Below are 25,124 nucleotides of genomic sequence, written 5' to 3'. Positions count from 1 at the left end.
ACACGACGGGATGTAGCGAATTGTTTGTTTACGGCGAGATGTACGGAGGAGCGACTTTGCCCACAATGTCTGAGATGCGACAATTTACAACAGCCAACGGCGTACCTGCGTGGGCTCAAGATGCATCACGGGAATGGGCGTTGTCTTAGCTGGGCGACTGCAGTGGCAAAGAGAGTTGTTTGATAGTGAGAAGTAGCTGCATGCATTTAGCGTCCGACGGCAGCCGAAACACGTCACAACTTCATGCTCCTGAGGTGGTCACCATACTGGACGACTCCGCCTCTTCGCCTAACTGGGCAGGCGGGTGTGTGTGTATGTGCGTGTGTGTGTGTGTGTGTGTGTGTGCAGTCAGCCTGACGTACCACCACCTACCTGCAGCCCTCCGACCTCAGGGTCCTGCACTGCACTGCACCGCACCGCACCGCACCGCACCGCTTCCCCGCGCCCTGCGCCTGGACCTCCATGTCAATAAATTCACCTCCCTTCTCGGCCTCAAATCCCATTCTCGCCTCGTGTCCGCTTCTAGCAACCCAAAAAAGAAGACGAAGAAGAAAAAGACTTCTTTCTTCATGAGTCACAAATCCTCTCTATAAAAAAAAAAAAAAAAAGAAAAACCCCCCCACACCATCAACACCGCCGCCGCCATGTCACAATTCATCTCTTTCCTTGCGCCCACGCCCACCATAACAAATTACGACCGAACCCAACATGCCACGGAGCAGACGGCCGCCAACATGCCCCAGACTTTCAAAGACGCCATGACGGTGCGCGAGCGCGTCTTCGTCGAGGAGCAGAACATAGCGCTCGAAAACGAGTTCGACGCCGACGACGCGCGCAGCTTCCACTGGGTCGTGTACGCCTCCGTCGGCGCAACAGGCACCACCAACTGCTTCAAGCCCGGCGCACCGGCGGCAGCAGCACCAAATGGCGAGTCGACAACAACAACAACAACAACAACGAAGACAGAAGCAGACGCGCAGGAGGAAAGGCGCCGCAGCGACCCGTCTGCCCACCGCGTCGCCGTCGGCACCGTCCGCCTCGTGCCTCCGCCGCACCCGCCGCATCCCGCGCCTTCCGACAGCCACGCCCTCGACAACTCACTCGCGGCGCCCGCCACGTTTGCCGCCGCCGCCGCTGCTGTTGCCAACGGCACAGCCTCAGCCTCTTCGCCCAACGGCCACAACCATAGCCACACCATGACCGCCATCGCACCGCCATACATCAAGCTCGGCCGCCTCGCTATCCTGCAACCGTACCGCAAGCTGGGTCTGGCGCGACTACTCGTGCGCACGGCGCTCGACTGGGCCGCGCAGCACCCGCATCTGCTGTGTCCGCCGCCATCGCCCGAGGCCGTCGAGCTGGCCAAGGTTGAGGGCCGCGAGGGCGCGCTGGATGGCTGGGATGGCCGCGCCCTTGTGCATGCGCAGGTGCATTTGGAGAAGTTTTATGGCTCATTTGGATTCGTCAGGGATGAGAATATGGGGATCTGGGATGAGGAGGGGATTGATCACGTTGGTATGTGGTTGACGTTGAAGTTGAGGTGATGGAGGAGAGAGGGCTGTGCATGTTGGAACACGTGGATTTTTTCTGTTTTTTCTTCCCTCTTTTTCCCATTTTTCTTTGTCTTTGTCGGGCGGGATGGGAGAGCGGAGTCGCCTCTATCTGAGATATCCCCGGCCAGCTTCTACGCGCGCCACTTTGTTTTTCTGCTTCTTCTTTTTTTTTTTTTTCTTCCTCCTTTTGCCTCTCCCGCACAATAAAACCTCTCAACAAGTACTCACCTTACAACCCATTAGTCAACATAGATTCCCCTCTCCATGCTCTCACCCATCTTGTTTCTACCCGAGCCGATCACAAAAAAACATCACTTCCAAATCTTCCTCCCGTCACTGCATCACCTTCATGATCAGTACACATCTGATAGACGGACGGCATTTTGCATTAGTGTTTTTCTGTTGAAGAAGTGACCAATTCAATGATCAAAAATAATGTAAATCACATCAGCTTTTCTCGCCCCGATCGCCCGCTTGCTCCGTGGTGAAAACGCAAAGGGTTTAGCTTAATTTGGCCCTGTAGTGGCCTGCCTGCCTGCCTGCCTGCCTGCCTTCTTCCGCTTTTACCCTGTTAAAGGGTGACGCCGTCTTGAGACATCTCGGAGCTTGATGCTCCATATAATTACAGACGTGCACGCTTAGCTGCATATCTTTATAGATAATACACTCTGGCTAACCCTGACCTTAACCCTAATTAGGATATAGTCTTCCCTCACGATAACTTCACTCTAATCTCTTAGTCTAGTAGTGTGATGTTGAAGTTCTAGTGTTTTCTATGGCCTATAGTTTTACTAGTTTAGATTGTAATAATGCGGGAGCTAGTTGCGTGTAAATCTATAATTATATAGTTAAGGAGAGTTTATGAGCTTAATGTTTAAGCACTAAATCTAGTCTAAAGCCTTCTTCAATTAGCTTTGATTTGAAAGTGTAAACCTGAGATCTTCTCAAATGACTTAGAATAGAGATCAAAGTTTAACAGCGCGCAGGATATATAACTACCTCAACGCACGATGGTTAAAGACAGCAAAAACCCTACCCACCATGCCTTCGCACATAATTCTGTCAATCTTCATCTTTTTGATTAGCCATGTCATCGCCATACCAATGCCGGATCCGATACCACAAGGTTGTGGGTCAAGCTCCATGACCTGTTGTGCGCGTCGAGGCGAACCGGACCCTCATTGTGAGGAATACCCTGCGAGCGCCTTTCAATCTCGTAGCGTGGAATTTCTACCCAACGACGTATTCGGCGCCACTGTCGAATTCATTTCAACAGCAGTTACCACCACACCAGTTGGCGGAAATTTTCCTCTCGGTAGTCTCGAATTCACATTCAGCACGGAATTCAACCAGTTTCGAATTTTGTTTAATAGGGCGCAAGTAGAAGGTTGGATGCACTATCATTATAGAAACGCCAAAAACGCTAATGATTGTTCCTTCAGTACTGGACAGAGCTCTCCGTGAAGCCGCCAGTCGGACAGGCGCACGTATCGCAGGCATCCGCATCCGATGGGGTCTCTACATAAGGACCACGTATTCCGATCCAAATAGAGAATACGCTTCGCGCAACAACCCCGCAAGCTACACTATTGTCCGGCCGTCTCAGCGCGCTAGGCGAGAACTCTTTGATGATCATGTCTTCGGGGAAATGCAGATCATGGGCGTTTCAAGGGGTCAACAAATCCTTAGCACCTTTTACAGCCCCACACACCTAGCACAAGTACATAGAGGATACCGCATTTTTTACTCCATTGATTACACCGATGAAGATGGCAACATTATCACTTTCCAAAACCCTTAGGCGGCGGCGGCCGTTGAAATTGGATGGTCAAGCTGACGATGGTGCTGAGCCGATGTAAGAAGTCTGTTTACGGAGGACATGTTTTGAGGATAACAGAGTGAGGAGGACTGGGGGGTCAATAACGAGAATGCCAAATAAGGGCATGAGAGAAGTTCTGGCTTAATTGAAATTTGATAATGGGTGGGCTGGTCGACAACTTTTATCTGCGCGGGCTGCTGCTGGGATGAAGTGTCAAGTGGGGGAGGAAGGGTAGTAAGGAGGGGAGGTAGTGTTTAGTGATGAGGGAGACAGGAGGGAAGAGGAGCGAGGCGAAGAGACGGATACGACAAAACTACCCTCGGTCGGCGGCCTGTGCGCGCGCGCGCGCGGTCCACCCTAGTTTTCTACCGGCACCTGGCCTGCCTAATGATACCAGTAATACCATATAACTTTGTATGGTATTACTAGTATTGACGGGCAGGCCACATGCTAGTAGAAAATCAAGGTGGACCGCGCGCGCACACTGACAGCAGTTTAGTGATATTATTCATGGTGTTGCGTTTTAACTATCTACTACTCTCATAACTCATAACTATGTCCACTGCTCTCTTAATTCATAACTATCTATAGGTCCTCCTCATCTAGTTACTAACTATCTTCATCACTATTACTACCACTCTTCTCATCACCTATCTCACTATCACTACCCTGATTACTCTCACCAAAATTACTATTAACGTCGCTCTCCCTATCTGAGAATAGATACTCAGGAAAGATATCATCGCGCGGTACTCCCTTAGTATCACACCTCACCTACACCTTAAGATCCTAGAATACACCATCCGGCAGCTACACCTCTACTTACGCGTGAGACTTAGGTGGGAGAGTTGTGATACCTAGTACGTGGTGGTGGTGGTGGTGAGGACTATAGTGGGTAGGATAGGCGAGATGAGATGGTGAGACGAGACGGTCAGATGAGAGTGTAATTTTATAAAGCTCAGGCCTGAGTAGGCATGTAAGCTTACGGAATCACTTTCAGTTTATATGGGATTCTCATTTAAATTTGAAATCAATACGTATGGCGGTGTGCCACCTACAGCCTGGACCGGGCGCGCGCGCACAGGCGGCCGACCGAGGGTAGTTTTGTCGCTGCCGAAGAGACGAGAGATGTGATGGAGGAGAGAGAGGAACTCCTACTCAGTGGAAATTGGTGCGCCATTGGTTATGAGCGCTTGTCAGACAGGAGTGGGGCATGTAGGCGTGAGAGGAAGGAGATATGAGAACGGAAGGGGTGGGTGACGAAGGAAGAGTCTGCCAGCCGGTCAGGGCGGTGTTGTTGGTCATCTTTGGCAAAGGGGGATTGTTGAGTGGGTTGGCAGCGTGATGGCTGTGGAGGGTCTCCATGACGGTGCAACGTGCACGAAACATTTGATGATAGGATGATAGGATGACGATCTAAATGTCTCGAGCGCAAAAGACTCAGGTCCGATGATAGGAACAGCCTTGTCCGTGTATAAACGATGGTATTTTGCAATAATAGGGATGAAGTTGCAACGGACGATAGCGAACCATTTAATCCAGCCGCTTGTGCTTCTGCGTGTATGTGTTGCTCACAAGCTTTGGCTCTATCGCAGTGAACTGAATGCAAAGAGTGCCGGTTAAGGTTGTATTCAACGCGCACCGATACTTTTAGACTTCCCTTTCTCCATAGGACTCATGTCCGTATCCGTTGTCTGGAAAAGGAGGTGGCGTGATAAGGCCACACAGGGCTGGTGAGTGGAAGACTGTGTGGGCGCAGGATTTCCTCTCTTGGATGCCATGGGAAGAGAGAGGGGGGATGTGAAAAGGCTTAGAAAGGCCAAGTGTCGATGGATCAACAGCGAGGATGCTCCGTGTTCGAAACGCACATGACGATAACAGCATGTCTCTGGGGTGTAATTTTTCTGTATGCAAATTAGCCACAAAGATAGCTGGTATGCTTCAGAGAGTAATGAAATTTCCGAATGCAGCTTGAACCGATGCTACGCTGACCTTTGTGTTTGCAAATGATCAGGTGATTGTCCCCGACACGCAACAACAACCACTTACCTTGCCGAATTTATCCAACGATCCAACCTAGGTTCATCATTAGGTTGCTCCATCAACCAAACATAATGGGAATCTCGGCTAGCGCTGGCTAATGCCGCGTTCTCCACACTGCAGCCCATCGTCAACGTATTCGCTCTCGCACCCGTTGTGTTGTGAGAAGCACGAACGGCAGTATGTTCCATCCTCTCTTAAAACTATCCATGTTCCGCACCTCCACCGGCAAGTAGCGTACCCGCTCAACACGTCGGCAACAGCAACAGCCGCGAGCGTTGCGTGTAGACGGATGGCCCCCTATCCGCCCCTCCTTCCACGCGACCCTCTCTCAACCCGGGCGGGCTGGAAATCAACATCGGGCAAAATCGTTGGACAGTGCCGTCTCGCTCTTCCGTTCAATCCGAGCACCTCTCTCTAGGTAGGGCAGGGAAGCGTGTTGCCCACGTGATGCGAGCATGCATGGTGCCTGCCGAGACGCGGGAGCCGGCGTCAGGGACGAATTCTGTTGGATGGATGGCGCAACGGTTCCACGCGACAAAAGGTATGCAGAACAAGAACCAGGCAGACTCTACTGCATGGAAGAATGTGTTGAGTCGTTGGTAGAACGACCGCGCATGACAAAGGTAACGAGCAAGGCAAGGAACGCGTACTGAATTCTGCCTCCAGAGATGAGAGCTTTGTGCATCCCAAGAAGCTGTGTCGAATGTTGAACGATACTCTCAAATCTGAGTTGTTCACTGAAGCGACGACTTTACAGTCTGAGGCTGTCAGTCAGCATTCACAAATCCAGACGATGCCGCAAAACCTGCCAGTCTTGGAGCCACGCGCTGCATGAAGCTGATTCAGAAGAGCCAGTTTAAATTGTTTCGAGTTTTAAGGGCCTCCCCGGCATGCCAAATATCCTGGCGCTTGCCGCTGCGGGGATCGACTGCCGGCGCAGATCTGTAGTATATTGAATTTTGAGCTTAGTATACCAAGGTGGTTTCCAGAGGGGAAAGGTCAGGCTCTGTGACAAAGGCTTCTTTTTTTTTTGTTCATCGTGCTTTGCGAGACTATTGAGATGACGTTGACTCCATTCAAGGACACAACCAGAAGGATCTGCGTGGTAACTGTTCAGTATGGACGCTGGAGACGACGAAAACGTGCGGCGAAGAATGGTTAAAACAGAGGTCACAGATGTCGCCAAAGAAATGTCGTAGGCATGACGACGGGCGGGCGCGGTCGCCTTATTGTTGATAATGTTCCATCCTCCATGGGTAGGGTACCGGGATGGGCTCACATCCATGATTGATATGCATCGAAGTTTTGCGGAACAAATTGAGGCCGTTTCAACGAGTATCAGGGCAAGGAGCCTGTCTGCAACTGGCTTCGGAACAGGGAAGTCATTGTGCCGAGGCAGTCTCTGCCTGAGCATTTACCCATCGGGTCAATCCAGAGATAAGTCTCCCGTCGGGGTTTCGACACCGCAGTGCAAAAACCGATTCCGGGTTTGCGCTGCAGGAGGTGAGTGTCGTATTCTTGCCGCCCTACTTCAACGCTCTCCGACCTTTAACGAAATCCGGCAAGGTCCGAGGAGAGACAAAGTAGAAGCTCCAAACTTTGTCGTGTTAATCATTAGTTGGATCTGTTGCAAATAAGCGAATCTCGCGAAAGCAAACGTGTGACTGAGGTTTTTTTTTTTTTTTTTTTTTTTCCTTTTTTGGGAGCAAAGGCAAAATAAGCCCCAGATCTCGCCATGCCATTGGGTCAGAGGTTATCGGCGGGTGCACTCTCCAGATCGAGCAGATCTGAGTGGTCGGAGGGGACTGGAGGCGAAACTAAACATTGGACAGGGTAGATAAGGAGATATTCTCGACTTCATTGGTGAAGTCGATGTCTTGCAACTGCAGCTTTGATCCGGCGGGTGAGGTCAATTGCCGAAGCAAAAAGCATGTTGTCTCCAAGGAAACGCGGGGCAAGAGCTGAAGCATCAGGTTGGGCTCAAGAAATGATCCGGCGTGTTTCGAAATGCTGTAGCGCAAGTACGGGTTGCTTCTTGCCGCCCAACCAATCAGATTTGAGAAGAAATTATATTGGCCATGGGTATCGATGCCAGTTGCGTCGTTGATGTGATTGCGCGGCAAACAGCACAGGGCGCCAGTCATTTGGTTGAAAGCCACGCTTGCGTGCGAAGATTTCATCATTTCCTCGGCGCCCGAGCTGACCACATGAAGAAGCTGAAGAAGGTCAAACTGGCGATAGCGAAAAGCGTCAGTCACCCCGAAGACAGAGCTGTGGCGTTGTTGGCACGAGAATAGAACATTCAGGCAAGAGTCGTAGGCGCCGCGCAGCGGACGCGCAGCGGGCAGCGGGGAATTGTCAAGGATGGGAGAGCAGACGAAAGGATGCCCAGTCAAGTCGAGACCTCTGCAGGAAGCTGAAAAGACATGGACGAAGTGGGCGAGGTTGAGAATTGGGGCCGGGGCCGGGGCCGCAGGTGGCCAGTTGCCGTTTTGGACACGGCCCGGGGGATGGCCAAACCTAACCTAATGCTACCCGGAGCTTCCTCCACTCCCACTTGACTTCACCACCACCACCACCACCACCACCACCGCCACAACCTGTTCCTGATGGCGAGCGGTGCGCTGGAGAAGTTGCCGTGTGGCCCCATCCCCGTTGCCATGCTCTGCGCCCAGGGTGGCCGCGGCTCCAGCGTCGTGGGCCGCGCCATCCGTGATGGAGCACTATAGCTGCACTGTACTTGGCTCAGGTTCAAGGACGGCCTGGTGGGTTTTCTCCAGGAACAACGTGTGGTGTTTGCTGCGTGACTTTGGACCCGCGACTCGTGCCGAAGCATGCAACCTGGCCGGCAGCCGTGACTGCTGCTGTCTTTGGTTGTTGCTCTTCCTGCGCTTCCTGCCTTTGGCTCACCACGCCATAATTTGGCTTCCAGGACCCTCATACCATGGTAGGTACTTGACTCTGTCCATCTCACCTCAACCCACGTCCTCTCCCCCACCCACACCACATCATCATCTCACTTCCGCCACACCCCATGCTCTAATCCTCGCTCTTTGCGTGTCATCATGGCTGACAACGACTCCAAGTACTCGGCTCCCAATCCCCAGCCCGTCAAGGCTACGGGCTTTGATGATTCCGTCAACCCTTACCCCGGACAGCTTGACCAGAAGGCCTACATCTGGATCGCCGTCGCCGCCTCCTACAACACGGCCATCATTATCCTCCTTCTGGTGCTGACTCTGCAACGACACACCTTTGCCGTTCGCTTGCGCGGATACTGGCTTACCGTCGCCGCCGTGTGCTCCCTCCACGTTTACCTCACTCTGATCTTTCTGGTCTACGTCATCCGATGGTGGTACAACTGTACTGCCGAGTACTGGGTCATGGCCACGGTCTTTCCAGCGGGGATTGGTCTCTGGCAAAGTAAGTGCATGCTTTGGTCGCTCTCCGTGGGATACTTACACGGTCAGTGTCAAATGCGCGATTGGTCTACGTATATGAGACCCAGATTGCGCTCTTGAAAAAGCCAAGCTATGCGCAGCGGCGCAAGCACCCTTTCTTCCTTCGAGAACCAATCCGTTTCTTTCGTCGGTGGCGGACCCTTGACTTTCAGACCCAGTCCACTTTTCTGTTCGTCGCTGGTCTGACGGCGACGGCGGTCATTTCCGGTGTAGTTTTCTTCGGCTCTCGCAATTTCCACGCCAATTACGGTCTCTTTGGCAAGTGGAGAGGTCCAATCAAGTGCTTCAGAGGGCATGGAGAATGGTGAGAGAAATCTGCTTGCCTGATTCTCCGCAACTGACACAGCTCAGGGTTCCGACGATACTCTGGCAGTTCTTCTGGTGTTGGTTTTACGGGCCTTATCTCCTCTACCGCATCCGCAACGTCCATGATGCTCACTTGTGGGCATGGCAAACTAGGGTCATTCTGTTCTTTGGGTAAGCACCTCTGCCTTGGGCGTGACAGTTGGGCTTGCGGTACTTACTCCGGCGCAGATTGCCCGGGACACCGATCTGGCTTCTCTTCCTCTACTCGAACAATCCGACCATTGCCGAGATCAATCGGTGGTTTCCTCGGGCTGGCTGGTGAGAGCAATCGCATTCTGAGACATTGTGGTAAATGCTGACGTCAGCCTAGGTTCATCCCTTTCCTCGTGGCCGTCCAGTTCAGCGCCTTGTGCATTCCAATCTTCGATTCGTTCCATGAGCGGCCTCGCTTCTTCAACATTCTCGGTAGCTCGAACAGCAGCTTCAAATCGCCCATGGGGTTCAGCACCAAGACTAGCCGGACGCAGTCGCCAAGCCCTAATCGTCTCAGCGACAAGGAACTCTTCTCAAGCGCGGCGATGGACGAAGCCTTGGAAAACAATCCGCGACCCCTGCTCGATTATGCAGCCAATCGAAACTTCACCGCGGCCGATGTTCACTTCCTGCTCTACGTCCGCAAGTGGAAGAAGCAATGGTCCGGCGCAGACGGGCAGCCACGCACGCTGAACGGACGACAGGCACGTGAGAGATTCGAGGATGCCGCACTGATTTTCTTCACATTCGTCAACCCGACGACTTCGCGGGCCACGATCAATTTGCCTGATCGCTGCTTCAAGAGAGTTGCCAAGGCGTTTGAGACGTTGCAGTACGAGGCGGATGACGATGGCGGCAACTTCTTTACGGATGACCAAGTGGTGACACCGTGGGATCACCAGTCGGAAGAGAGTTGCCGACAGCATGAAATTCAGCCTGAAGACCGGAAGAGGCTGCAGGGGCTGCTCAGCTCTGAGGATGACTTGGCGGAGAGCATGATTCCCGCCGAATTCTCTCTGACAGTGTTCGACGAGGTGTACCGATGCGTCCGCGATGACTGCTTTCACAACACGTGGTGCAGGTAAGTAGGCGCTACTCGAACTGAGGCTTTGGGTGCTGACTGTGAGGGCAGCTTCATCAGATCGAACGACTTTGACGAGTCGTGGCGGTCGCTCAGCACGCTCAAGGAGACGGAGGAAACGCAGCCCATGACGCCGCAGCTGTCGTACAGCCCCAAACACGCCAGTTTCTGACCATCATCGATTTCATCATTTTCTCCGCCCGAGGTCAACCGCATGTGATACCCATTTTCTAAACGCTGGTTACAGCAACCAGGTCTTATTGCTCTTCCAACAGTCATTTTGAGTGCGAGGCTAGGGGTAATGGACGTCCGAGGAGGATTGAATGAGTCGAGCAGTAGGTGTTCAGCTGTACTTGCTACGGTGGAGTTTCTGGAAGCAGTCTAGCTAAATGTGGAGGATTTTCAGTAGCTCTATGGGGACTTGATATTTTGCGGGCGGAGATAGTACATGGCACGTGCCCCAAGTTTCGTGGCCGGGACGAGATGGAATGTAGCGAATTTTGAGAAGAAGTGAAACGCCAAAAGTAATGGTTTGTTTTTCTCCATGGCATGGCGGCGTAGGGCATTGAGATGAGAAGGGCTTTGACAGGTGTCAAACAAGGGCGGTGACAGGTCGGACAGGTTGCAACAGTGATGATGATGTATGTGTGTGTGGTCGACCGTGCGCAACGCAGGCTCCAGGCTGTCCTGGTGGAGACTTTCCCCCGGCTGATTGGCGCGCACGACGGGGAGATGTCAGTTGTAGCGTTCCTATCCAGACGTCGATGTAATGAGGCGATGGCAGTTTTCCTTGTCGGCCTCTCTGTGTATGTTTTTGTTTGAATCAACGTGTGGTGCGGCTTGGAAGCTTGGCGTGCTTGGCCTGCAAGAGCCGCTGGGATTAATGGGCGAGGATGCAGCCACCCGGACCAAACACCAATAATCGTCTGTTCAGATGGCGTCGTCGAGTCGGGTATGCAGGTGCGAAAGATGGATCATTGGCGACTACTTGGGTAGCTATAAAGCGACAAGTCGCAGCCTGTGTGACCATTTGCTGGAAACACTCGCGCTGGCACTCTACCTGGTGCACCGCGGCCACAGGCGTTGATTAGTTTTCGCTCCCTGGTTGCTTTTTGCCTCCTGTCTCTCTCTCTCTCTCTCTCTCCCTCTCTCTCTCTCTCTGTAGCTGAGCAGGCCAAGGAACACTCGCTCAAGCTGACGACGACGGCGACGGACGACGCGCTCCAAGTTCCGACTTTCTGCGGACTTGTTGCAGCGCTCCCTCCATTTTGCCATTGCGCCTGGAATTGACGTGCTAGGCAGCCCTCCTGGCCGCATGGCGTTTCCAATCACGCAATCTTGGGCGCTACCTTAGGCCAGCCCGTACGCTTCCGTCCTCTCGATGCTTCTTCACGACATTATAAAGCACCCCAACCAAGTCTACGAGGTGTTCCCATGACCCGCATCTCTTTCATCTTGTCCTACTCCTGCCTCGACACAGTCAGGTGCCTGCCTTTCCATCAGTCGAACTTCGACTGCTGCTGCAAGTCCGCTGTCGCCTTGATCTGAGCCTCCCGCCGCCACGACCACCCTGTCGCGTGACTTCACTCCTCAAATACCTACCTACTGACCGCTCCCTCCTTGTCTTTCTTTCCCCAGGACTCTCTTCCTGCGCTGCTGCTCCCACTCTCTTTCAGCTTCCACACACGCGCGCGCGCGCGCAATTCAACGAGCTCCTCTTATTCTTTTGCAATGCCTCCTCCCCACGCAACTCTGCCCGACACGCCACCCAATGGCCAGACCGAAAATGGCCATCTCCCTCCTGTCGACCACTTTCCCGTCCGTCCAAACATTCTCTACATCATGGCCGACCAAATGTCCGCGCCTCTCCTCAAAATGCACGACCCAAACTCGCCCATCAAAACCCCACACCTGGATAAATTGGCCGAATCGGGCGTTGTCTTCGACCGCGCATACTGCAACGCTCCGCTTTGTGCGCCCTCCCGCTTTGTCATGGTCACTGGCCAGCTTCCCCACAAGATCAGGGCCTACGACAATGCGTCGCACTTGAACGCCGATGTGCCCACCTACGCCCACTACTTGCGCAAAGAGGGCTACGAAACCACTCTGGCTGGCAAAATGCACTTCATCGGCCCCGACCAGCTGCATGGCTTCGAGAACCGCCTTACGTCGGACATTTACCCCGGCGATTTCGGTTGGTCTGTCAATTGGGACAAGCCCGAGGAGCGTCAGGAGTGGTACCACAACATGTCCTCAGTTCTGCAGGCCGGTCCATGCGTTCGCTCCAATCAGCTCGACTTTGACGAAGAGGTCATGTACAAGAGCACCCAGTATCTGTACGACCACGTCAGAAAGGGCGAGGCCCAGCGTCCGTTTTGCTTGACCGTATCTTTGACTCACCCTCACGATCCGTACGCCATCACCGAGGACTATTGGGACCGATACGAGGATGTCGACATTCCGCTTCCCAAGGTGCGCCTCGATCAGAGCCAGCAAGACTCGCACTCGAAGCGTCTGATGGAGTGCATCGATTTGTGGAACAATCCCGTCCCGGACGAGGCCATCAAGCGTGCGCGGCGCGCCTACTATGGCGCATGCAGCTACGTCGACGACCAGGTGGGCAAGCTGCTCAAGGTGCTCAAGGACTGCAAGCTGGACCGCAACACGATCGTGGTTTTCAGCGGCGATCACGGCGACATGTTGGGCGAGCGCAATCTCTGGTATAAGATGTCTTGGCATGAGCACAGCGCGCGGGTGCCCCTTGTCATCAATTACCCACCTCGGTTTTCTCCCCGCCGCGTCTCCGAATCCGTATCTACCATGGACTTGCTTCCGACGCTGGTGGATTTGGCTGGCGGGCGCATGGACACGGGGCTTGCGATTGACGGCGAGAGTCTGTACCCCGCGCTCTACGGCCACCGGGTCAAGGACGAGGTTCTGGGCGAGTACATGGGCGAGGGCACCGTGTCACCTGTCATGATGATCCGGCGCGGCCGCTGGAAGTACGTGGCCTGCCTGGCAGACCCGCCGCAGCTCTTCGATCTCGAATCGGACCCCGACGAGCTGCGCAACGTGGCGGAGTCATCTGAACCGGCCGTCGCCAAGGTGGCCGCCGCCTTTGCTGACGAGGTCAAGCAGCGCTGGGACTTGCAAAAGATTCACGACGACGTCCTGGCCTCGCAGCGCCAGCGCCGCCTCTGCTGGAACGCTCTCAAGAAGGGCCGTTTCGAGTCGTGGGACTACCAGCCCATTGACCAGGCCAGCCACAAGTACATTCGCTCCACCATTCCGCTCGACGACCTCGAGCTGCGCGCTCGCTACCCGCCCGTCGACGAGCATGGCAAGATTCGCATCACGGCGCACCCGCGCGGCAATGCTGGCGCCAAGGGCGAGTGAGCGCGAAGACAGCGCTCATCGCCAGACCAACGTCCTTTCTTTTTTCGCGGGAACAAAGATATCTTTGCTGCTGCCTGCCACGTCATTCAAAAAGCAAGCGAGACCGCATATTCCTTCTTCTCTCGACACCATGATGGTCGAGACCATGCAGCTGGATTTCCAGCGCCTTCATTCCTGCTTGCTTGCTTGCTGGTAGCCAACAAAGCGAGGCGTTTTGGGTGCTTTCTGTTTCCTTTTTCTTCCTCGTTCGTCTCAGAAGCCATGCATGCTTTCTTCATTTTTTTCTCCTCCCGTTTGCCTTTCTCATCATCATCTTCGGGAGTCTCAACGGCACACGCATCCAAGACATGATTCCCCCACCTTTTCTTTTCTTCTTTGTCGTCATCTGCTTGAAGACTGGAATTAACTATAAATTGGGCATTATCTGGCGGACAGCGTGGGCGTGCATGTTGAGAGATTGCTTTCATCTTCTACTTTTTCCCCTCTGCTTTGTTTTTCCCAGCGCTTCATTTCGTTGGTCACTTTTTTACGACAGCAGTTTGTAGTTAATAAAGTTAGCAATCGGAAGCGTGGGGTTTGTTGCATGGTTTTTTCTTTCGTCAAACTGCAAAAGAACAAAAAACAGCGGTGGCAATGGATGGGACGAGATCTTTGTTTGATACTGGTTTGTCTTTTGTCTAGTTTTATTTCTTCACTACAGCGGTTTGACTTGCCGGCGCATGCGTAGATCTCGCTCTTTGCTCCTGTCGAAATGGCTGTATCACTAGCGACGTAGGTGTTGTATTATACAATCTATGCATCTGCAAATACCATTTGCGAGACGTGACTTCCCCTGCAATTTTTGCGACACACTGCCGTCTTAGTCTGCTTTCTCCCCTGCCAGCTTCCAGCCCATCATTTCTTGATTCTTTCAGCTCCGGTACCCTGTAATCTGCCCTCTCTTCCTTTCTTGCGGAGAACAAAGAGAACGCATCACAACCCGTACTGGAGAGATGCGCACTAAAGGATCAGACAAGCTGCTGCCCGACCGCATCTCCATCCACCCACACGCTTGAACTCCCCCTTCCCCCGACATCCCCGCCCACACCATCACAACCTCAATCTCCGCCCTCTCGCCAAGCCCAAGCCCAAACCCAAGTCCAAACCCAAACCCAAACCCAAACCCAAACCCGACCCCCAATCTCCGCCCCCTCCCTCCCCACTCAAATAGTCAAGTCAATCACATAAAACGAACCCCCCCCTCCCTTCCATTCCCGAAACACCCCTCGGCGCCCGCACGCACACACACACACACACACATACCCATTCCGAAACGTCCCCGCAGCCTCACTGACGAAAGAGCTGGCTGGCTGGCTGGCTAACTGACTGCCAAGAAAAAGCAGGAATACCTTCATCCCAAAGAGGGAGGGACGGACGGACGGACGGACAGACAGACAGACAGACAGACAGACGGCGGCAGAAGGGCGGAGCGACGGAGACATGTCCGCCCAGCCCAACCCAACCCTACCCAACCCTACCCTACCCTACCCTACCCACGCGCCCGGACTGTAAGGGCGGGGGTGTAGGGTTCAGTTCGCTCAGAGTCAGTCGTGCAAAATGAATTGCATACTCGGTACGTAGGCACCTTATCTAGATATGTGTAGCCATCCCACGTGCGGCAGGGACGTGACAACAGAGTTTGGGTTTAGGGTTGTCGCGAACACCCCCAAAAAAATTTTATTAGCTAATACTGTAATGTACTGTGTACGTGCTGTACTATACTATACCGTATGCGCACTGTGGTGGAACAAAGGCCAATGAGGAAAGATGTGCTAAAGTATACATGTGCGTTTGTTGGATGGAGTGTCCGTTGATTTGTTTACTTTGTTGATTGGCTGGTTGGGGGGAGAGGGGTGGGGTGGATAGGGCTGAGGGACTGATTGATTGGTTGATTGGTTGATTTGGTGACTGCTGGTTTGGATGTCTGTCTACTTGTGCACGTGTGCTTGGAGTGTTGTGCTGGAGTATACATACTGCTGTAAGCTCTGTTAGAGTGGTCACGACCATGTAATGATTTAGCTCTATAGTACTCAACCTTTCTCAATGTATGTGGAAGTTCTTGTGGTTCTTGGGCGGGCAGCGGCATTGGCGGCGGCGCTATGCGCGGCGGCGGCAGCGGCGGTGCACATGGATGGATGGATGGATGGATGGATGGATGGATGGATTGACTACGTGCTTTGCTTTGTGAGGATACCATTTCTTTTCCTTCTTGGTCATTGCTGATGCGCTTCTACTCCCAGCGTTTTCGTTACTCGCTGCTGGGAGCCAGGATGATTACTTGTGTGCTGTGGCGGATCTAGAATATACCAAAGGTCGTGATGCGAGGGACTATTTACAAAGAGAAGGAGAGACTGGCAGGCAACCACAGCCAGCTTCAGTCAGCTTTTCAGCGTGTCTGTTCGCCCATATCTGCCCAGCTAGGCAAACTGTCATTCTCTCTTGCGCACCGGCTCTTTTGCTCCCTCAATGCAAGCGAAGACGTCACATGCGAGGACACTCGACAGGCCAACAGGAAAGAATCGCGCGGACACACACAGTTTAAGAAGAAAACAGGAAGAACAGACAAACACCACTCCTCCCATGGCCCGCCCGCCCCTATTTCGCCGGCGCACCTCCAACAGTCCCATTAATCCTGGCCACCAACCCATCCATAAGGGGCAAGAGTTCCAAGATGCGAAACGGCTTGGTGACGACGAGGTCCATGCCAGCCTGCATGGCGCGCGAGATCTGCTCGCTGCGCGCGTTGGCCGTCACCGCGATGACAGGCACGTGCCGCGTCAGCGACCGCGTGCTCTGCATGTGCCGGATGTGCCGCACACACGTCAGCCCGTCCATGACGGGCATCTCCAGGTCCATGAGCAGCACCGAGATCTCGAGCGGCGGGGGCCGTGGGGGCATTAGAGCGCTGGTGGGCGGCAGCCTGTTGGTGGCGGGCGAAGAGCTGCGACTACTGCTGCTGGTGGGCGTCGATACGGCGGGAGCGCCGGCAGCGGCAAAGTCGAGTATTGATGTTTCGAGAGGGGCCAGGGGTGAATCGAGGGGAGAGTCTGACGACTGTGGACGCGGGAACGAGGGCGAGTCGATGAGCGCAGAGGTCGATGTTGGCGTGAGTATAGGGGGCGTGGCCGCGGCTGCAAAGGTGCTGCGTCCCAGCATGGCGAGCGCCTCGCCTCCATGGCTGGCGACGAGGACTTCGCATCCGGCGCGTCGCAGCTGCTGCGCCATGACCTTCTGGTTGATGGCGTTGTCTTCGACAATCAGTACCTTGAGGCTGTGATAACGTGCGCGCGAGTCGGCCAATGGGGGCGTGACGGGCGAAACGTTCCGGAATGTAATTGGCCCACCCGGATGGTGGACTGTCCATGACGGGTCCGTCGGTGCCGTCAAAGGCATAGGATCTCCTGCGCGGCTGGAAAGAGTCGGCAGGGAAATGGGGCCGAGTTTGGACATGGACACTCGGCGGAGGGGCGCCGTGTGCATTGGAGAAGGGCGGATAGGTGCAATTGGCGCAGGAGTTGGAGATGGTGGCGCTACGTAGCGCCTGGACTTGACGTAAAAGGCAAACGTGCTGCCCCGACCCTCTTTGGAGGCCACGCCTATTTGGCCGCCTTGAAGTTCTGCACTGGATTAGATGTGTCGCCAAATGGCCAAGGGATGGATTACCAGTAAGTTCCCTTGAGATGAACAAACCCAGACCGCTGCCGCCATACTCTCCGTAGGTCTTTGGGCTTGCCTGAGAAAAGCGGTGGAAGAGTAGCTTCATTTCATCAGCTGACAACCCCCTGCCCGTGTCTTCAACCGCCAGCTGGAGGTATATGTCATCGCCTGGGCCCCATTCTTCTCCAAAAGTATGGTCCGGTCTATTCGCACGTCTAGGAATGTATGCTAGGTTGTCGTGTCCAGAGGAAGGTTTCTTGTGAGAGGCAGAGAGAAAGATAGTAATGACTCGTTTTTTGCGATCGCGGGTAAACTTGATTGCGTTGGTGAGTAGGTTGATGAGCACTTGCAAGACCCGCGATGGATCAAGAAGGACTGTGTCGATGGAGAGATCATCATACGATTGATGGACCTGCAGACTTAGGCGTATTCGAGCGCTGTTGAGTTCGGCTTCGTACATCTTGATGGCGCGCTCAACCAAGGCCGCGGGCTGGATGATGTCTGGAGATATCACGAGCAGGTTGGAATCAAGTTTGGACAATGTCTACTCAAAGTCAACAAGCATTCATGCAGGGTCCTGTCCATGTCTTTAACTGGACACTGTTGATCAAACCGATGAGGACCGCTTCAGTCTCTTTGGCCACTTTCCATTGTCGAGATAGCGGAAAGGCATGTGCTAATGTAAACTTGAAGAAACTTACAAGCTACGGCTAGTTAGCAAAGTGGTCGGTGAAAAAGATAAAGGGGAACTTACAATGTCATCGACTATTCGCTTTTGGTGCTGTGCACAGAGGATGACAGTTTGGGCGCTGTCAATGATGATTTCCTGCGCTTCCGTGTCCAGGAATAGTGGTGTTCGTGGTGTTCCTTCAGTCTTTGTGCCTGTTCACAAGAAGCGTCAGCCGGTGCTGGTTGGCGTGTGCCGAGATGATGTACCATGCCGTTGATATCTGAGCACCCCAAGAATCCCATCCGCGGATTGCAGAATAGCAGAAAGCTATACAACAACTGTTAGTAAACCGAGGTCAAAAAGCAATCAATAGCGAAAGAGTCATTGGTCTCGCTTGTTTGCTTTGAACGATCTTGCAAGAGAGCACTTGACTCAATTATACGCAATTCCCAGCCGATATGGACTGTGCAAGGGTCGAAGCTTACCGGATTTCGCATCTCGTGTGATGTCTATCCGTGTAGTCTTGGGTTAGTCGGGCTTCTGGCAGGACGATCTGGAAAAATACCATGTCTATAAAATTCTCGCTCTGTCTTTTAGTCTCCAGAGCATCCTCTAGTCGTTGCGCCTGTAGATGCTGACTCCACTTCTGGTGACTAATATCTGTAAGCCACCCGAGAATTTTTTGTGCTGTACCATTCTCGTCTAGTTCGGGAAACGCATTGGCAAGTATCCAGGAATACTCAATGACTTGCGTATCATCTTCTTGGGACGCCCTGAAAGGTCTCTTCACGCGAAACTCGAACGGGTCGACGGTCTGCCCTGTGGCCAGTTTCCGCCATTGATTCTCGACGAATTCTCGGTCTTCGTCGAGAACGGTGTACGACCACATGCCAGTGGGTAGTTCGTCGCCTTTCAACCCGACCAGATCAAGATACGCTTGGTTCATCCAGCGAGGTTCTACTAACGATCAGCCTTTGCCAGCAGTACATACCAGACAGTAACGTACGGCCATCGACTTGAAAAACAGCACAGCCTATGGGTGCCGACTCAGCGAGTGCAGTGAATGTGGCCTCACTCGACTCGGCTTCTTGCCTGCGTCGTTCAAGCTCCCGAGAGAATTTGTCATGTCGAGAGTTGTTTGCTTCCATGAGCTCTCGATTCCGGCGTTGCTCTTCTGGTACAATTATGGAGGCCACGGCCTTGACTAGACGATCATTGAGCAGCCGGATGAACACTTGGTAGTCTTCATCGTAGGGACGTCTGGGATTGAGTCCAAGCAATAAGAATCCTCTGATACTAGCGCCGCTCAAAGGAGGGATTGGAAGTGCTATGGCAGTAGTTGTGGCATCGTTGAAGCCTCTCCCTTCGGCCCGAATGTCCGATAATGGAGACGGAAGAGATTGGTTCTGGGCTTGCAGAAAGCTGGGTTTTGCTGATGTCCAAGCCCGTCTGAAAGGTAAAGCGTAGCCATGGTCACCTTCCGTGAGAGGAAAACTGGGAATGGCAGCTGGATGATTGCTAGAGATTCCTATGGTTCCTTCCAGAACGCACTGCTTTGGACGCGACGAGTGGGCGAAATCAGAGTGCTCTCTTAGATCATCCTGGCCATCTTCGTCACTTTCGTTGATAGAGTAGAGCAGTGCGAATGGAATATCCTGGCTGTTTGGTTCTAGACCCTCCAACACCAATTTCCAGAGCTCTTTGATGGAACTGGCCGCGGCAGCCTTCTCTCCCAGAGTGATGAGCGTGTTCATTCGTCTGACTCCGATGACAGTTGCAGTCGATTCGACAAACTCATCAAGCGCACCGACGGCGGTCCCGTCCGGACCAATGATGGGAAGCATGGTAAAAGACCCTACAAAGGTGAGTTAGTGATGATATCTGCATCTGGAGGAGAATTTGGCTGGAAATTCAAGGTGGCTTGACCGTCTTCGCAGGCCAGTGAACAAAGACCATGCGTGTGCTTTTGCAAATGGCAACTTACAATACGTTTCTTCTGGTCCAAATCTGCCATCACGGTCAATCATCAATTCCAAGTCCTGGACCCTGGTGGCCACTCCTTGGTGCATAGCGCGTTTAACGATGCTCTTCAGTGGCTGCCAGATTTCGGAAAAGACATGCATTGGTCCGTGTCCCAGCGCAAAAGGGTGTTTTTGTCCAATCAAGGCCAAGCATGCTTCATTGTAGAGCAAGCATAGTTCGTTGCCCCACAGGATCAGCCGAGGATCTGGACTGGCCATTATCATGACAACGTTTTGGCGTAGGCGATCATTCCAAGTCTCAATGGGACCCAATGGCGTTGAAGCCCAGTCGTGATCCAGGATGAATTTTCGGTAGCCTGACAAGTGTGGAGGAGGGTTGCGGGTCCAATCGAGGCATTGAGGATACGGCAAAGGAGTGAGAACCATTTCGTCCTCCGATGATGCGGCGGAGTCGGCCAAGCCCGCCTTCATACGCAGCTCGTCCACAGAGATGGTTGGAGAAGGAAGCGTACCTTCAGAAGACTCGCGAGTAGCCCTTGACCAGACCTCGGTGTCCTCGCTTTCGAAGCGGTCACCATTGCGATCGTCATTGGAGGAAATGGCACAAACAACTTTCCATTCCTGTCTCAAGATGGTGCTGATCCAGTACCATCCACCGAAGCTCTGCTTGGAGGCAGCGCCAGTCCTGGAGGCGCTTGCTCTTGTGGCTTCAAACTTGCCGGCCCAAGCTTCAAAGTCGGAGAGAGTGTTGTCGCATCCATCAATGCATGACAGGCGAGAGATGAAGTTCTCGAGTGCTCGGTTCCGGTAAATGACTTTGGACTTTTGGTCGTTATTGTGGGCATCGAGAATGAATGAGGGTCGTTCATCACGGTCGAGAAATTCGGTAAGGACTTGAAGGCCATCGGGAGCCGCTTCTTCTCGGTACGATGTTCGCCTCATTGCAACGAAGACACAGGCAACGGGAGGCTCGGCGATGGCGAGTTCAAGGGCGAGTCAGCCATATCATAGGTGCAAGCACACGGATTTTGAGCTGACGTAGGGCGCGCATAGGGACAAAGAAAACGAGTCTCGGATTCGAGATGTTCGCAGACGTGTGAGACATAGATGTGGAAGATGGAGCAGATGCGCTCGTTGGGCGGAAGGCACTGCCGCTCCATTCCTCGAGAGCGGCTTCCATTCGGTACAGTAATGCAATGTAGACAAACCCACGGGCCGTTGTCGGGTGTAGAGTAGTAGATGATGTCGACAGGTGTTGAAGCAGAAATGCAGGTCGTCAAGCCTTCTTAGCACATCGATGCAAGCAAGGATCAAAGCGAAGCGTAGGGCGTCCAAGGGACAGACGGGAGTTGCATGCTCGGGGCCAGCCAACAAACAGGCTCGCGGCGGAGGTGTCAAGTAGGTACCGGTAGTTGCACCCAGATGCCGCCGGCGGACGGCCCCCTCCGCCTCCGCTCGCGATCCCGCCCCCGGCCTCCACTGCACGTGACAGCCCCGTCCATCGACTCTTTGCCCTTCCAAACCACACGCCTTTTCTCTTATCCACGCATGCACTCGCCATTCTTTCTTTCTTGTTTTTGTTCCACCGCTGCATCGAATCCTTTGCCGACTCTTGATTGCGCTCGTCACGAGGCGCCCGACGCCCCATTGCCCGACTCCACCGCCGCCTCCCACTGCTTCTGGTCACCTCATGGAAACAGCCTGCATTTCGGCTTTCTCAGAAATGTCGCCTTGCTCCGCTTGCTTCTCTTGACGGCGGCCATTCAAATAGTACTTGCCGTCATCTTTAACACCATTTACCATGTCCGTTGAGCTCCGTCAAATTCTTCATCGTCTGGGTCTTGATCGATATCTGTCAATTCTGCTTGACAACGGCTTCGATTCCTGGGACGTCCTGTGTGACATAACCGAACACGATTTGACGCTGCTCGGTGTCAAGTTGGGCCATCGCCGCATTCTCCAGCGCGAAATCGCGTCATGTCGAGGCCTCCAATTCGATCAGCATGCCGGCTCTGAAATGAATCCTCGTGGCCGAACTCCTCCGCCACTGCACCGTGGAAATGACCACGACGCGCAGCAATCGACCCAGCTAGACGCTTCCGATGCGAGGCAGAAGAGAAGATATCGAAGAAAGCCTCGTCCCGATGTCCACGCCCCCAAAAAACCAAAAACTGCCTACGTCAATTTTGCCAACGCCCAGCGGAGAGACCCCGACTTTACCAGCCTCTCCCTTTCCTTTGAAGAGTCTGCTCGTGAAGTTGGCAGAAGATGGCAAGCCCTAGCGCCGGATTTGAAGCATGCCTGGGAACGCCAAGCCGCGCAGGCTTTTCAAGAGTATGAGGCCCAGATGGATGAGTACAAGAAGACCGAGAATTACCGACGATATCAGAGCTACTTCAGGCATTTTCGACAAGATTCTGGGAACACTTTGCGTCAAGCACCACCCAATGAGCCTGCCTGCGAGACGAGCAGCCACTCTTCTGACAGCATTGCGAGCTTGAATCTTCAGAAAAAGCCAAGACACGATTCTACGCACTCGGTCGTTGAGGATTGCCGTGCTTCCGTGGCATTGGCCATGGAAGAGCTCAGAGCAAAAAGGACTGAGCATCTTGCAGCAGGAGTTCCCTTTTACGACAGAATGACACTCCCACCAGAAGATGTTGTCCGGAAGGGTGCTCAATGCTGCATCGTCGGCACCGGCTGCATAATCTACCTAGTGTCCAACGATCAGCTGGACGCAGTGTTAGACCAGTTATTTGGACCTGGATCTGTAGATCCGAAAAGCCTCATCATCTCGCTGGTAATAGCTGCAATTGGCGCGCATTACGACTGTGACTGCATGCCCGAGCAAATGAGGCAGGGTTTGTATGCTTCGGCTATTTGGGCCTTCGAATTTGCAGTGGCCAAATTTGATGATTACTCCATCATGCAAATCCTGCTCCTTTTTTCTGTTTACTCCCTCCTCGAGAAGCACATGGCCATTCGCCACATCATCAGTGAGTTCTGGGCCCTCTCTGGTGTCAATGATCCACCCTGTCCATCATGATGACCTTCAACTCTACATCGGCCACACAAACATTTGACAGTGGGAAAAAGTAAGCTAACACAACATATTAGCCGCTGGCCTCAAAATTTCTCGCTGGAAGTTTCCCACACTTGAAGAGGATATCCCTGATCAAAAGGATCAGAAATCTGCGCGCAAGGTCACCAATACCCTCATATTCATGGATTGGTTCGTCAGTTTTACTCATAAGACAAATGCTGTGCTAATACCTTACAGTTGGCTGTCCACCACCCTAGGATACAAGTCCGATGTCAGCATAGAGGACCTCACAGTATGATCACCAATAAACCATACCAGGTTATACGCTAATGTTCCCAGCACGCGTGGATACCTCCATATGAATGTTCATCAATGAATGATGCCATCCACGCTCAAGGAAGCAAGATTGGACTAGTATCCAGAGATATAGCAGAACTCACAGTCCATCAGGCCGCCACAGACGTCAGGGCCGAGCACATATCGAAACTGACGGCGAAACTTGATGCTTGGTACAACGAACTCCCGGAAACGATGCACCTCGCGACTCTGATAGATCAGAACAAGTATTCGGTCGTCAACTTCTTCCAAAGGCGAGCCATCTTGATGCTCCACATGTTTTATCTCGGGGCCATCATCTCCCTTTACCGCCAGATCTTGCTGAACGCCTCCAACGCCCGGATCCAGTACAAGTGGAATCTCGGCGTCGGCTACACCCAAGTTCAAGACTATCGCGCGCGATGCTCCATGGCCGCACAACAAATGACACGCATCATGTCGCTGATTGATTTTACCAGCTTCATGACGAGACGCTGCTGGGTCTTGATGTAAGTTTTTCTCTGCCGGGGCGTGTCACGGATGCTTTTGTTGGGAACGGAGACCTGAATGGTCCCTGTCACCAAAAATATTACGAACCCCCTTGAATGGTCCCAACCCGTTCTTTCATATGGGAATCCCAACTCTCCAACCCATGCCCTTCTGCAACAAGAGCTTCATCACATCCGTCGCTTCCGTTCACGCTGACACAATCCCCCCAGTTACTGGTCATTTCATTCATGCACCGTCATCCTCTTCAACGCCGCCCAACTAATCCTCGACGGCCTCTACAACGTAAGCCATCTAAACGTCGACCTCGCATCGGCCAAGCTATGCATCGACACGCTCGAAAACTGCGCGCAGGCCGAGCCCGTCGCCGCAAAGCATCTGGCGCTCATCCAGCCGCTGTACGAGGCCCTAACCAAGCACCACCAACAGCAGAGCAGATCGACCACGACCAGCGCGCCCACGTGCTACTTCCAACCGCAGCAGCAGCAGCAATACAGCGATCGTCACAAAGAATACCCCACCCTCAGCGCCTCGCCGCCCGGCTCCAGCTCCGCCCGCAGCATCGTGTCCATGCCCGCGAGCACCATGTCGTCTTCGTCTTCGTCGGGCAACAGCAACCTCGTCGTATACAATAACAACGGAGGCCGCAGCAGCAGCGCCGGCAACAGCAGTAATACGACGCCTTTCGAACGACAGCAGCAGCTCGACAGCGAAGTCGTCTCGATCGCAAAGAAGCTAGGCGAGCTGCTAGCCAACCCGTTCGGCATGGGCATCGAGGCTCGCGTTGAGGGCGTGCGGCGCGAGGGCGAGACGAAGGCTGGCATGTATTCGGTTCTGTGGTGGAAATAGATGGGCTAGCGGTGGCGAAATGTGGAACGGCAGGACGAAGTTGGCCCGCGGTGGCTGGTTTGCTGGCTGGGTGGCAAGATGATGTATTTCTCCCCCTTTCTTTTCCTTGTACGTATGTACGCACGTCTGTACGTGCGTGGTTTGCCTGCTTGTTTAGGCAGACGTTTGCTGCCGCACGAGAACTTGAATCATGTGTGGAGGTAATGAGGTAGTACATTCACGCTGTGGCGCAAAGGACGGAGCGAAGCCACGGTCGGGTCTCATTAATTCAGGTCATCAGGCGTAAAGGAGGATCATGTAGGCAGGCAGGTAGGCAAGCGTTAACTCGCACAATGAATTCCAATGGAAGAAATTCGATCACCTGTTTAAT

General features: G+C 53.4%; 6 protein-coding genes across 6 annotated transcripts; 4 read left to right on the top strand and 2 right to left on the bottom strand.

Annotated features, from left to right (window-relative positions):
* Nucleotides 1–409: 409 nt before the first annotated feature.
* On the top strand, nt 410–3,635 carry IWZ02DRAFT_497875 (uncharacterized protein). The gene is made up of 2 exons (XM_066770199.1): nt 410–1,515; nt 2,996–3,635. Exons 1-2 carry the CDS (start codon nt 645–647, stop codon nt 3,352–3,354), a joined length of 1,230 nt encoding a protein of 409 aa, XP_066624497.1. The 5' UTR covers nt 410–644; the 3' UTR covers nt 3,355–3,635.
* A 2,417-nt stretch (nt 3,636–6,052) lies between these two features.
* Nucleotides 6,053–6,946, bottom strand: IWZ02DRAFT_204806 (uncharacterized protein). The gene has a single exon (XM_066762622.1). It carries the CDS (start codon nt 6,827–6,829, stop codon nt 6,272–6,274), a length of 558 nt encoding a protein of 185 aa, XP_066624496.1. The 5' UTR covers nt 6,830–6,946; the 3' UTR covers nt 6,053–6,271.
* Nucleotides 6,947–8,480: 1,534 nt separating this feature from the next.
* IWZ02DRAFT_374767 (uncharacterized protein) lies at nt 8,481–10,300 on the top strand (the record flags this gene model as incomplete). The annotated part of the gene is made up of 5 exons (XM_066764781.1): nt 8,481–8,838; nt 8,886–9,180; nt 9,228–9,353; nt 9,411–9,500; nt 9,553–10,300. The coding sequence occupies 5 exons, from the start codon at nt 8,481–8,483 to the stop codon at nt 10,298–10,300; spliced, it is 1,617 nt and encodes a 538-aa protein (XP_066624495.1).
* Nucleotides 10,301–11,820: 1,520 nt separating this feature from the next.
* Nucleotides 11,821–13,735, top strand: IWZ02DRAFT_204763 (alkaline-phosphatase-like protein). Its single transcript, XM_066762621.1, has one exon. The coding sequence runs from the start codon at nt 12,028–12,030 to the stop codon at nt 13,690–13,692; it is 1,665 nt and encodes a 554-aa protein (XP_066624494.1). The 5' UTR covers nt 11,821–12,027; the 3' UTR covers nt 13,693–13,735.
* A 2,591-nt stretch (nt 13,736–16,326) lies between these two features.
* Nucleotides 16,327–20,466, bottom strand: IWZ02DRAFT_373853 (histidine kinase; the record flags this gene model as incomplete). The annotated part of the gene is made up of 9 exons (XM_066764728.1): nt 16,327–16,636; nt 16,802–17,348; nt 17,395–17,932; nt 18,143–18,255; nt 18,325–18,385; nt 18,544–18,567; nt 18,624–19,015; nt 19,065–19,913; nt 20,043–20,466. 9 exons carry the CDS (start codon nt 20,464–20,466, stop codon nt 16,327–16,329), a joined length of 3,258 nt encoding a protein of 1,085 aa, XP_066624493.1.
* Nucleotides 20,467–21,588: 1,122 nt separating this feature from the next.
* IWZ02DRAFT_446443 (uncharacterized protein) lies at nt 21,589–25,104 on the top strand. The gene is made up of 5 exons (XM_066767231.1): nt 21,589–23,036; nt 23,158–23,272; nt 23,321–23,375; nt 23,423–23,907; nt 24,118–25,104. Exons 1-5 carry the CDS (start codon nt 21,842–21,844, stop codon nt 24,752–24,754), a joined length of 2,487 nt encoding a protein of 828 aa, XP_066624492.1. The 5' UTR covers nt 21,589–21,841; the 3' UTR covers nt 24,755–25,104.
* Nucleotides 25,105–25,124: the final 20 nt, after the last annotated feature.

This window comes from Phyllosticta citriasiana, assembly GCF_038021145.1.
Source record: "Phyllosticta citriasiana strain CBS 120426 chromosome Unknown IWZ02scaffold_4, whole genome shotgun sequence".
In the NCBI taxonomy this organism is placed as follows: domain Eukaryota; kingdom Fungi; phylum Ascomycota; class Dothideomycetes; order Botryosphaeriales; family Phyllostictaceae; genus Phyllosticta; species Phyllosticta citriasiana.
This window is presented reverse-complemented; position numbering and strand designations above follow the sequence as displayed.

Bases quoted from the DNA above. Each gene is read 5' to 3' on its own strand.
- IWZ02DRAFT_204763 (XM_066762621.1), top strand. From the start codon at position 12,028: ATGCCTCCTCCCCACGCAACTCTGCCCGACACGCCACCCAATGGCCAG.
- IWZ02DRAFT_497875 (XM_066770199.1), top strand. From the start codon at position 645: ATGTCACAATTCATCTCTTTCCTTGCGCCCACGCCCACCATAACAAAT. The intron at 1,516-2,995 runs GTATGTGGTTGA...TTGTTCCTTCAG, and splicing joins GGAGGGGATTGATCACGTTG to TACTGGACAGAGCTCTCCGT.
- IWZ02DRAFT_204806 (XM_066762622.1), bottom strand. From the start codon at position 6,829: ATGCTCAGGCAGAGACTGCCTCGGCACAATGACTTCCCTGTTCCGAAG.
- IWZ02DRAFT_446443 (XM_066767231.1), top strand. From the start codon at position 21,842: ATGTCCGTTGAGCTCCGTCAAATTCTTCATCGTCTGGGTCTTGATCGA. The intron at 23,273-23,320 runs GTTCGTCAGTTT...AATACCTTACAG, and splicing joins ACCCTCATATTCATGGATTG to TTGGCTGTCCACCACCCTAG. The intron at 23,376-23,422 runs GTATGATCACCA...TAATGTTCCCAG, and splicing joins TCAGCATAGAGGACCTCACA to CACGCGTGGATACCTCCATA.